At 39.0% G+C, this 12,509-nt stretch overlaps 1 protein-coding gene across 5 annotated transcripts in view; it reads right to left on the minus strand.

Annotated features, from left to right (window-relative positions):
- Positions 1 to 12,509, minus strand: part of CCDC112 (coiled-coil domain containing 112) — a 231,899-nt gene that overhangs the window by 37,558 nt on the left and 181,832 nt on the right. For 2 of the 5 annotated variants that reach the window (XM_074360491.1, XM_074360488.1), the window contains exon 1: positions 4,666 to 4,773. The exons of the other annotated variants lie outside the window; for them this stretch is intronic. In XM_074360491.1, the coding sequence (XP_074216592.1) occupies positions 4,666 to 4,758 (93 nt within the window). In that variant the 5' untranslated portion in view covers positions 4,759 to 4,773. Of the gene's footprint in view, positions 1 to 4,665; positions 4,774 to 12,509 lie in introns of those variants that run through there. 5 annotated transcript variants of the gene reach the window in all.

The raw sequence follows: 12,509 nt of genomic DNA on the forward strand, positions 1-12,509 counted from the left end.
TAATTTACATATGATATAAACAGTTAGAAAAACTCAACTACTTATACCAAAATGTAAACCAAAAGAATAGAGACTAGTAACTTTGAAGTTCATGAACTAATTCTTGCCAACATTCTCATGCAGTCTTCTATAACCTGTTATCTCCTAATTTGTGTGACCAGACTCCTTAAACGACCTACAAACCCCACATGATCTGGCCCTGACCCCCTTTCCTGTTTGCTTCTCTCTCTCTCCTGGTTCTCCAGCCACCCTGGGCCTTTTCCAGATCCCCACAAGTACCAGGACCCCCTTGCCTATGCTGGCAGCACAATCTGGAGTGAACCTCTAACCCTCCCTTTATCTTATTAGTCACAATCCTTCTGCATACGGTTTGAAAGTCAGTTCCCAAGGAAGCCTTCTTTGGCCATCTCCACCCCATGCAGATTTGGATCCCTTCTCATCTGTTTTTTCCTTTGTAACAGTTGTCACCATTTGATCTGATCTAGAGAAGCAGCCCTCATGGGGCACCCCTATGTCTTTGCCTTCTAGTCGCCAGTAGTGCTTAATAAATATAAATAAATAAATTTATATTTGCCTATGTATTTTTATTTATTTACAAATTAATAAATAACTTTTCATATTTATTTAAAGAACTACTGAGTACAGATTACAATGTTTGCACACCTCCCCTATTAGAATGCAAGTTCCACGGGGAATGAGCTTTGTTCTGCTCACTGCTGCACCCCTAGCCCGTCGCAGGCCCATGGCAGGCATCAATAAGTATTTGTTAGATGAATCCACGAATAAATGAGTAAGTATATATTTTCTAAACAAAAAATTAGACCATATTTGGATGCATAAAATGAGCACTAACTTTAGACAGGGTTGCCAAACATGGGAGCAATGAAATGTCTTAACTATTTTTGTCCACTGGTTAATGGTAGGTAATGTCAAAAACACTGGTCACTGATGAGGCCTAGGTAAAATTACACTTTACTGAATTTTTTTCATTAGAAATTTTGTTTCTTGTCAACCTCATTCACTCACTTAGGAACCAATAAATAATATGACACTAAATCTTCTCATGGGGTTTTTCCTTCCTTCCTGAGGAAATAACTGGGATTTTTCAAGTAGGATGATGTAGTGCAATTACTGACTATCTCTTAGGTGCGTGTAAGAGGGGAACAGCTCTTCCACCAGGGAAAGGTTTGGACAGGGGATTTTTCCAGGTATTGCCCAACATGGCATGGGGATCCTGATTGGAATTATTAGACAGAGGCAGCACCTTGGAGAGACTGTGGCCAGAGGTTCCAGCAGTGTCCATCAGTGGGGGTGAGAGCTGATCTGTCTGGGCCTTGGGACACTGGGGTGTCCCCTGGAGCCATCCTGCTGTGTAACTTGCATGTGGCTACTGGTCTCAGAGCATCCGTGGTTCATTCTCCGGCCCTCACTGAGGTTCTGAGAATTACTTAAAAATCTTAATTTTTTTTTTTTTTTTTTTTTTTTTGCTTAACTAGCTGAAGTGGGTTTAAAAAAAATTAAGAATGTTGAAAAATTCATGTAGCCTAAAAATAAATTTGGGCTTGTCTTCAATGACATACTTCTAATTCTAGATCTGCTCACTTATGTGAAACATCTCATTAATTTCCATCCCATATCCTATAATCAAAAAATTCTAGAATCTCAGACACAGAAGGATCCTTTTAGAGACTATTTTATCACCATCTTTGGCTTTGAGCGAATCTTCATACCACACCCATTTGAGAGAACCGAGTTTCTCCTGAAATAAACAAACAAACAAGGCAGTTTGTACTGGCTGAAATGTCTTTGTGCCAGCCATCCAATGAGTAGGGCTAAGAGGGCACCCTTGGGAAATTTTATTTATGTGAGAGACAGGTGAAGGGCCTGCAGGCTGTAACCTAATTTAGGCAGACACTTCTGGTAGAAAAAAACAGTGACCTATAAATCAGTAATTTTCCTGTAATATCGAGTGAAACCAGGTCACTATTTCCAGCCTTAACTTTGTTCCCTGGTCTCTTAGCATTTAGCTCTGTCACGAATTTGCTTTTGATAAGGTAAATTTGTAGGAAAAACAAAAATTTAAGGCAAAACCCACAGGAATTTTTAGAAAGTATCTCTCCATAAAGTACTCACCTATGCCCCAGGTATGTCACAGCTGTATGATGCTAGGATCACAAATTATTAGAAGCGTTATGGTAATCTTCTTCCTTTTAGCACATTAAAAAGAATCTGGTGAAACTTTATTTAAACTTTGGTTTAATTTCCCTCTTCAGTGGAAGGTTATAACAGGCAATGGGCAACAAGTTTGATCTCTGATTTAGAACTTTTCATTCCCTAAGGATGGTTGAGTGAGTGAGTGAGGGTGTTAGGGTGGGTATCAGAATCACCAAAAGACACTATCACCACTCTCCTCCCCTCCCCCATGTTCTCATATGCCTCCCTTTAGGTTAGGATGGCAAAGAAACAGAGCTCTGTGTTGGGTTTAGGTCAGGCTGATCAGAAATTCTTTTTTCCCCCTAATGGAGGCAATGGAGATTGAACCCAGGACCTCATGCACACTCAAACACGTGCTCTACCACTGAGCTAAATCCCCCACCCCTCATAATCAAAAATATTTTAATGCAAAATGCATTAGCCAGCAAGATGGCCCTGTGTAATCCAGAGAACTCTGCCCCAAACAGAAGTTTATAAAAAACAATATACCCTGGTCACAAAAGGGGATAAAAGCCAACCATAGTTGCAAAAACATATCCAATAGTTTTACAAGGATGTGTTTCTCTAAAGGAAACCATACTGTGATCACATTTCTGGGGAAATTCTGCTCCTCCTGTTGTTTCTCTTCCTCTCTGCTTATGGCCCCTTGAACACGTTCAAGGCCATTTGCCCTGGTCCTATAGGGTATGTGGTCCCGGCTGAGAATCACTTCCAGGAGGAGTGGCTATTCTTTAATGGGATGGATCATATCCTCAGTGTGTCGGGCCAAAACCAGACTGAGAAGCATTAACTTAGAAAAAACAGAGGATAGGTCATGTAATATCTGGCTTCTCTTTTCCCTTAATTTCAAGTGACAATTACTAAGTCTCCTTTCACTGGATTTTAATCCTTAATTTGAAACACCATTCTCAGGAAGCAGTGGGACTGAACCACTGTACCTTTCTCTTTCTCCCATTTAGATAGAAACACACACTCATTCTCTCTCTCTCTCTCTCTCTCTCTCTCTCTCTCACACACACACACACACACACACATACAAACACAGCAAATTCAAACATAAAAGAGCATATGGTGACCAGCCTACCTCCCACCCCTGATGCCCATTTCCTGGATCCCTCATTCTCCTTCTGTAGAAGCAACTATTAGTAACCTGTTTCTTGTTTATAATCCTAGAGATACTCTTTCCTATAAGAGTAAATATCTTTTATATGAATATATGCTATACATACTGTTTACACACACACTTTTTTTAAACAAGTATCTTAGAGATAATTCTCTGTCAGCACACATGACTCTTCTTTTTGAAGGCTGCAGGATATCTGACTGTAATAGAGAACCAGATATTCTCTCAATGAAATTATAATTACTCTATTTTTCCCTAGTCTTATATCATTGTCAACTCTAAAGTACTTAAAGAATGTAGCAGCATTTGATGTTAGCTAAATAGTTTTACCTTTCTATAAGAAATGCCACTGAGGTGACTGGAGGGGACTTTGCTATAAATATTTTTTCCTGTATTTTTAAAGTCTGTTTTTTAAGAGAAAGACTTTAATCTCTACTTCTTCCAAATACTTTCTCTCCTCTTGGCACTGATCCTTTACTTACTGATCCTAAATATGTGTAGGGTTGATTTTGTTATTCCTAGGTGGCTTTCACAGGCTTCTATTTCCTATTTCCAGTTGGGGTTAGGTGACCAGAGGACACAGCCTAGCAGCAGCCTAGAATTTTTGAAGGATGGGGTGCAAGTGAAGCTCCATCTCTGCCCTGCCCCAAGGAGTCCTCCAGCTGTCCTGACCTCAGAAAATCTGCCCTTGAAATTTCTGCTGGCATGCAGAACCAATCTGGCCTCTGGTCCATTCTTTTAGAGTTGCTAAAATTTTTCCTGATGGGGTCATTGAGCATTGCCATAACCAAGGGATCCACCGAAGTCTGAGAGCCGGGAAAAGTAACAGTGAAGGAAATCTGCTGTGTTGCCCTCCCCACCACTAGTCATTTACAACTAACAAAGGTTCTCTTTCATCATGCCACCAAATACAACGGCAAGAGAAAGAAGCTACCAGTAATTTCACATATTTTTCTGCTACCAAGACTCACAAGCTTGTAAGACCATTCTTAGTATAAAAAAAAAGTCCAGAGAATAAACACCTTGGGGTGAATAACTCATCTTTTAAAGAACCAGCAATGGCACTTGTGGGTGTTGCGGCAGATGATCAGCGCTCCTCCAAAAATTTATGTTCCCCTTCAGAAGGGACCGTAGTTTGTGAAATAACTGTCCCACTGGGATCAATATTTCCTAGCCAGCTTGCATTTAGGTGTCCTGGTTCTCACCAATGGAAAGTAAGTGGAAGTAATGTGTGTAATTTCTGGGCCAAAGAGGCTAAAAAGCTGGTATACCTCCCCCACTCTTCCCCTTTCTCTGACTTCTGGCTGGATGTTGACAGACAGGCTGACCTTGACAGAAGGCAGACTCTCCTTCACCCTGGTTCTCGGAATGCTTCTGTGGAACAGGGCTGTCTCCCCTCCTTCCTCGCTTGTACCTCGCATATCTACTGGACTTTACATAAGCAAGAAAAAAAAACTTTTGTTACATTAAGCCATTGAGGTTTCTGTGTTCATCAGCTAGCACTTGTTAATGCCTACAGATACGTGCCATAGAAAAAGTCTTGCACAAGAAAACATATACATGAATATCAATTGTGGCACTGTTCACTCTGAGGAAAAAAGTTGGAAAAACAACCTTAGTTTATTCATATAATGAAATACCACAAGTAGTTAAAAATGAATAGGTCTACATATATGTCAATATGGAAAAAAAATCTCAAAAATAACACTGAATGGAAAAGACAAGTTACTAAAGGATGTGCCAGGATGATGCCATTTTATAAAATTTTAAAACATGTAAAACAATATAATACTGTTTACAAACATATACCTATATAGTAAACATACCAAAACATGCATAGAGAAGATACACTCAGGTCAGTGGTTAGCACGTGGGAAGAGAAGAAAACACGGTGGTGGGTAGGGGAGGGGAGTTTAAGCTATAATTGTAACTTTTTTTCTTTTTAAAAAAAATTGTTAAATTTTATTTATTTATTTATTGAAGTATAATCAGTTTACAATGTTGTGTCAATTTATGGTGTACAGCATAATGTTTCAGTCATACCTATATATACATATATTTGTTTTCATATTCTTTTTCATTGTAGGTTACTACAAAATATTGAATATAGTTCCCTGTGCTATATAGAAGAAACACTGTATATTTATTTTATATATAGTAGATAGTACGTGCAAATTTCAAACCCTCAATTTATCCTTTCCCATCCCTTTCCACCCTGGTAACCATCAGTTTGCTTTCTATGTCTGTGAGTCTGTTTCTGTTTTGTAAATAAGTTCATTTGTGCCTTTTTTTAGATTCCACATATGAGTGATATCATATGGTATTTTTCTTTCCCTTTCTGGCTTACTTCACCCAGAATTATGATCTCCAGGTCCACCCATTTTGCTGCAAATGGCATTATTTAATTCTTTTTTATGGTTGAGTAGTATTCCACTGTATATATATACTACAACTTCTTTATCCAGTCATCTGTCGATGGACATTCAGGTTGCTTCCATGTCTTGGCTACTGTAAATAGTGCTGCTATGAACATTGGAGTGCACGTATCTTTTTGGATTAGAGTTCCCTCCAGGTATATGCCCAGGTGTGGGATTGCTGGGTCATATGGTAAGTCTATTTTCAGTTTTTTGATAAATCTCCATACTGTTTTCCATAATGGCTGCACCAAACTTATAACTGTAACTTTTATTCATTATAAGGAGGGCTTTTAGCATGGTTATATTTTAATGTTGGGATATGAGGGGTCCCTTAAAACAGCATCCCCTCTTCCTCTCTTCCCAAGTTCTGAACCAAATAAGAAAAAGTTGGAGATTCAGACAGACTGACAACAAGCATTTACACTTATTCGATGATGAAAATGTGGCTCAGATCTGGAATTCTAAATACTGGACCCCAGAAATAGACAGGTGTGCTGATCTAGTCACCAACAGGGCTGGACTCACCATGGGCCTCCCACCCGGGTGCCTTTAAAACTGAGCTGCTCACAAGGCAGAAAGCAGTCAGGAGCTCAGGCTCACTGGGGGCAAGCATGCTCCCAAGAAGAAGGGAGCAAGGACAGCCCTGTGCATCAGTAGTTCCTGTTCCCAGATGTGCCAGTGAGGGCAGACTCTCCACCACGCACGAGCAGGAGTACTGAGACACCAGAAAGACATCAGAAGCATCCCAATGGCTGAGCTCCCTTCCTGGAGAAGGAAATCTTAGGACTGGATAAAAATGTACCACCACCCGCTCCCCAGTTAGTACACCCTTAATTCTGGAGGTGGTTACATAGGTATCTGTTATATTATTTTCTATACTGCTCTGTTTATTTGAAATATTTCCTAATCAAAATTTTAAGTGCGAGGAATCCTTAGTGTAAATGCCTCCTAACTCTGCTCAGAAGCCCTCCCCTCATACAGAAAGCATTCTTCGATGGCAATAGTTCATTTGAATTAAGATTCAAAGAGAAAAACAAAAGCATGGGACCAAAGATCTCTGTCAGGCATCATCAGAATGAGCCTGTCCAATGCTTGGCATTTGTCCAGGGAATCCAAGCACTTCACTTTAGGGAAACAGTCCAATGGCCTAGAACACTTTCTTGATTCAGATTCAAGTTTACCTGACATTTCACAACTGAAGAGAGGCCACAGTGAAGTGGTTGAGGGTTTTTGGAGTCTTGAGTTGGACCTAAATTCGAATCTAGATCAGGAGCACTCTGTGGAGAACACTAAACGTGTTGCTCCATGAAAGACTAGCCTTTCTAATCCACCAAATAGATGAAAAGCTTTTTTTATTTTATAAAGTCCATTTGGAAAATGCATTTTGTTACATGATTAGAGCAACTGTCCAGTATTTAATTTGCTTCAGTAAAATCTGGGCCCAATCCTCTTTCAGGTTCAATAAAAATGAAATCCTATTGACACACTTCTCAACTGTCCACTTTAAAATTCTCACTCAAATCCATGTCTGTGTGAAATTCTGAATTCTTGCTAGAATGAATGTTCCCTAGGGCTGCCCAGATTGACATTCAATAATTCACATGAAGGATATTAAAGCTTGGTCAAGACTGTAACTCTTTTAGATAGTTCGCTTGATATTTAAAACTTCCAGATTTAAATCTGGAATTAAATTTATTTGCTTCTTTGGTAATTGTCTGTCTTCCTTCACTAGTAGGTAAGTCCTGTGAGAGCCTGAATTTCATCTGGTATATAATAGGAACTTAAGTCACTGCTGAATGAATAAACAAATGAATGAAACCAGCAAGCTTTTTACCATTAAAATAATGTTCAGGTTAGAAAATAAGATTTGTCCTAGGCTAAGCTTCTTTTATCTAAATGCACTGAGTGTTACATGTAGTTTTTCTCTAATTCAATTGTTTTAACTCTCCCCTCTTCTTTATGTCTAAAGTTAATCTAGAACCTTTCACATGTATGAACTGTGTACATTTTACCTTGTAGGCATATTTAAATACGTTTTCAATGAGAAGATCCATGTGATACTGACAAATGAACTAGCCATATTTGGTCCTGGGGGAGATTCCTAAAGAACAGACGCCTGCTCTCACAGCAGCCTTAGTGTGCCAGCATCGATCATTTCAGGGGCTGCTTCTCTCTTTCACTCTGTGTGGCATGTTTGTCTCATTCCAGTACTAGTACAAAAGACTTCTGTTAGAGGTCTACCCACAGGTTAATGACATCATTTCTTCCATATGACAAGTCTATTTTCACTTTTTGCGAAAATATTAGAGAACTACTCTCAGATATAAAGTTATTTTCCTTTGTGGGCTTTTAGATGTTAATAACTTTTTATATTAAAAAAAAAACTGGAAATGGAACCATAAATAAAAAGTTCAAAGAGGGTTCATAAGTGATTTTTGTTCTCTTTTGAAAGAGGGACTTGACCTTTTGACCACAAGGCATTTAGGTAAACTCAGCATTCAGGGAAATTCCATTTGTCTGCTGGCTTTAAAGGCAGTGAAGATTAACAAAGAGGAATGTAATGCTAGTTAAAGCACATTTCCATAGACTGTCCAAGTAGGAAAGTCCTGCCTAAAAGGCAGGAGGGAAGACATACATCTCTGTCACCTTACTGCACTCCAACTACACCTTGCTCTTTGACCTACATTAATTTTCTTTAGAGTTTTTTTTTTTAACTTTTTAAAAAATGGAGGTACTGGGGATTGAACCTAGGACCTCATGCATTCTACGCATGTGTTCTACCACTGAGCTATATAACTCCCTCCCCAAGAGTTATTTTTACCTCAGACTTTTTTTTTTTTCAGTTGTGAGGTAAAAACCTTGCTGGCTCATTCACTCACTCATTGAACAACTATTTATTAACTAATGATTATGCACAAGGGAAATTGCAGGTTCTCACAGAGCTCATGTATAATAGAAGAAGACAGACAGTTATCAAGTAAGCAAATAAATAAGATAATTTCAGTTATTGATGAGGGTGATGAACAGAACAGGAAGATGTAATGGCAACTGTGAGTGGGTGATCTTGAGAGAAAACTGGTTGGGGAAGTGCCATTGGAGCCAACACGTAAGCAGGAACCAGCCCTGTGGGGATATGTGGGGACACAGCGTTCCAGGCAGGGAGAAGAGAGAGGAAAGCATGTACTGGGAAGGAAAGGAGGCTTGTGTGATGAGTCCAAGGGAGCAAGGGGGAGAATGGTCATAGATGGAGGTCAGAGAAGCAGACCATGCAGGATTGCAGAATTTTGACTTTCTGCTAAAATGAAAAGTTGGTGGAAGATTTTAGTCAAGGTAGAGACATAATCTGATCTGTGTTTTCAAGGATGGAATGGCATGCTATGTGACAAACGGATCTATTATTTTAGCTTTGTCATTTGGGCTGATACCACTTAATCCAGGAGTTCCACCTGGGGCAGTGTAAGGATTATAATTATTATTTTATTTTCTATTATTTGCAAATCTAGATGAGTTTATGATCTTTCGACTTATTCTTCCTTATCTTTAGTCTTGACCTCCAGAACAGCAGGGCCTCTCAGGTGATAATCTTTCCTGTCCCCAGAGAACATGACCATTATGACCTAGTATAGGGAGAAAGTCAGTCCACTGCCTCATGCTTTCCTAGCAAACACATTTGTTTGTCTGATCTGGAAAAGCCTGCAACTCTGCCAGAAACCAAGAACTTCTGACAGCTCAGCTATATCTGATTAATTAGAGTGAGTCTGCAGTTTTCTCTGGGAGCAGACACTAGTTTTACCAGGTGACTGCCCTCATGACACAGGTCTAAAACACGGCCACTTGTATAGGTTTTCTAAGTGCGAGACCTCAGAATTATGATTGAAGGAAAAATTACTTGAAGTATGAACAGTACCAGGCCCTCAAAAGATGGGGCAGGTCTGTTCTCCAAGACTTCAGGGTCAACTTTAACAGTCACAGTGACAATAGTCACCACCTCCTGAGCACTTAGTTTTCACCAAACATTCACCCAAAGCAGGTGTTGGCAAACATCTTCTGTAAAGGACCAGACAGTGAATGTTTTCAGTCTGTGGGCTATATGGTCTTGTTGCAAGTAGTGCTCAGTTTTGCTGTTGCAGCGGGAAAGCTGCCACAGGTAACAGGTAAGGAACAAGTGTAGCTGGCTTCCAGCGAAACTTTATTTCCCAAAACAGGTAGAGGGGCTGGATGTGGCCACAGGTCATAGCTTGAGGCCTGCTAATCTAAATGACTTACTGAAAACTCCTGGTCTAAATGACTCACATGTATTACCTTATCTCATCCTCAAAACACTCCGATTATTCCCTTTAATTTACAGACGAGGAACTGGGGCACAGAGAGCTCACGTAACCGGTCTGGATGGCATAGCTCATACATTGCAGAGCTGAAATTCACACCCACGGAACGTGGTTCTGGGCACTTAGCACTTACTCATCTACAGACTCTACTGACAAGTTTACAAGTCGTCTGTATCTTTATAACATGCCTCCCCCATGGGATTGTCAGAGAACAGAAGTGGGGAAATGCAATGAACCGAACAGTACAATGCTTGCATCAGCACAGGACTCTGGAGTTGTCAAGTCACTCCACATTCTTGTATCTTTCTGATGTAATATTTGAGGAATATCTGGGGTCTCTGGGTTCATGGGGACACCTGTGCCTAGGTCTGTGTGATCGTCTTGGCAGTTCACAGAAGAAATGTAGTATAGCAGCCTAAGATTTTTTTGCTTCTGTTTTTTCCCCCTACATATTTCATATGATTATTGTGAAGATCAAATGAAAGGAAAAGAAATATAGAGAATCGTAGAGAATAGAGCTTCAGGGATAACAGAAATTTGGTAGCATGTAGTATGCATAGTGAGACATTTCAGGCTTCATTTTATTTCTCTAAAAATATGGATAAGTGTGTGTGCTCTTTAAAAGCCACACTGGGAAACTCTCCTGGATTTTTAAGAGAATAATAAACATATTTGGAGTTAAAATTTATTAATTTGGAGGGTAAAGTTTTTATGATAAAATCTACTCCATCTGTGTTACCAAGCTAAGTCAAAGAGAACATCTGTTTGGGTGACTGTTTTGAACCCCAATGCTCACTGTTGGTACATCATTTGCAATACCATAAGGCTCCCTTTTTAAATATGTCTATTGAAAAAACCAATGTCTGCAATGGAAATTTATGTTGTGTAGAACTTTCTTTATTATGTTTATGTTTCTGTTTTAAATTTTCATTCTGAAATAATTATAGATTCACAAGAAGTATATATATATGTATACATGTATATATGTATACAAGAAGTATATATATGTATACAAGGGGTGTGTGTGTGTGTGTGTATATATATATATATACACATATATATACATACATATAGTGAAATCTCAATGCCCATCACCTAGTTTACCCTAGTCATATCATCTGCAGAGCTAGAGTCAATACCAAAACCAGGAGACTGGCATTGGTAGAATATACAGAGCTTATTCAGTTTCCCCAGCCTCATATGCCCTGACTTGTGTGTCTGTGTGTCTGTGTGTGTGCCCCGTTCTATGCAACTTTATCACATGTGCAGATGAGTGTAACCACCCCTACAATCAAGACAGAACTGTTTCATCAAAACAAAACTGCCTCTTGCTACCCTTTTAATCTATGCCCTCCCTCCTTAACCTCTGGCCACCACTAATCTGTTCTCCATTGGTCGAGTTTGTTATTTCAAGAATGTTACATAAATGGAGTCATATAGTACCTAATATCCTAAGTAATATCATATACTCTGAGACTGGCTTTTTCATTCCACATAATTCCTGTTGTGTGTATCAACAGTTCATCTTTTTTATTGCTGGGTATGGACGGACCACAGTTTGTTCAATCATTCAGCCACTGAAGGACATCTGGGTTGTTTTCGGTTTCAGGTTATTACAAATAAAGCTGCAATGAATATTCATGTACAAGTTTTTGTGTAAATGTAAGTTTTCATTTCTCTGGAATTTATTATCACTGTAAAGCACAATTGCTGGGTGTATGGCAGCATGGGTTTAGTTTTAAAGAAACTACCAAACTATTCTGGAGTAACTGTATCATTTTATTCCTATTTGTTCTTGAAGCATGTGTTAAATAAGAAAATTCCTTTGTTACTCAATATTAACTGCAATATGTATTATGCATATTTTAAAAACTTAATTAAATCATGGGTTTTTTTGCCACCTCATAAATTACAAACTTAATCTTGTCAGATCCACCCAACGGTGAGAGAGACTGTAATCCTTTTCATGTCCCTACAGTAGAATACACTTCATGCAGTTGATCTTTATTAACGTTTACCTCTCCAATCTTATAAAAAAAACAGTCTCTGCCACACTCAACATGTTATCGGCCTCTTTTTACAAGTGGAGAGTATAAAAGCAAAGGGAAACCAAAAGAGTCTTCCAATATCCTATAATTTAAAAGCAGAAAGAATCAGCTCTTATTGGGTTGACTCAAAAGTAAATTTTACAAAACACAGAAGAACTTGATTTTTATCCCTTTTTTTCCTCTACATTTTCATGTAGGCAGATCAAAAGATCAAACTGCAGAAACTTTTTTTTTAAATCAAAGAGTACTTGGAAGTAAAGGTAGCATTCTAGATAAAAAGAGCAAACAAAAAATGAGGGCAGCTGGGGTGACACGAGCAATTTTTATGACCCAACCGACAAGTTTTTTGTTGAGAACCCATGATATGCTGGACACTGTA

The sequence above is a fragment of the Camelus bactrianus genome, chromosome 3 (assembly GCF_048773025.1).
Source record: "Camelus bactrianus isolate YW-2024 breed Bactrian camel chromosome 3, ASM4877302v1, whole genome shotgun sequence".
In the NCBI taxonomy this organism is placed as follows: Eukaryota; Metazoa; Chordata; class Mammalia; order Artiodactyla; family Camelidae; genus Camelus; species Camelus bactrianus.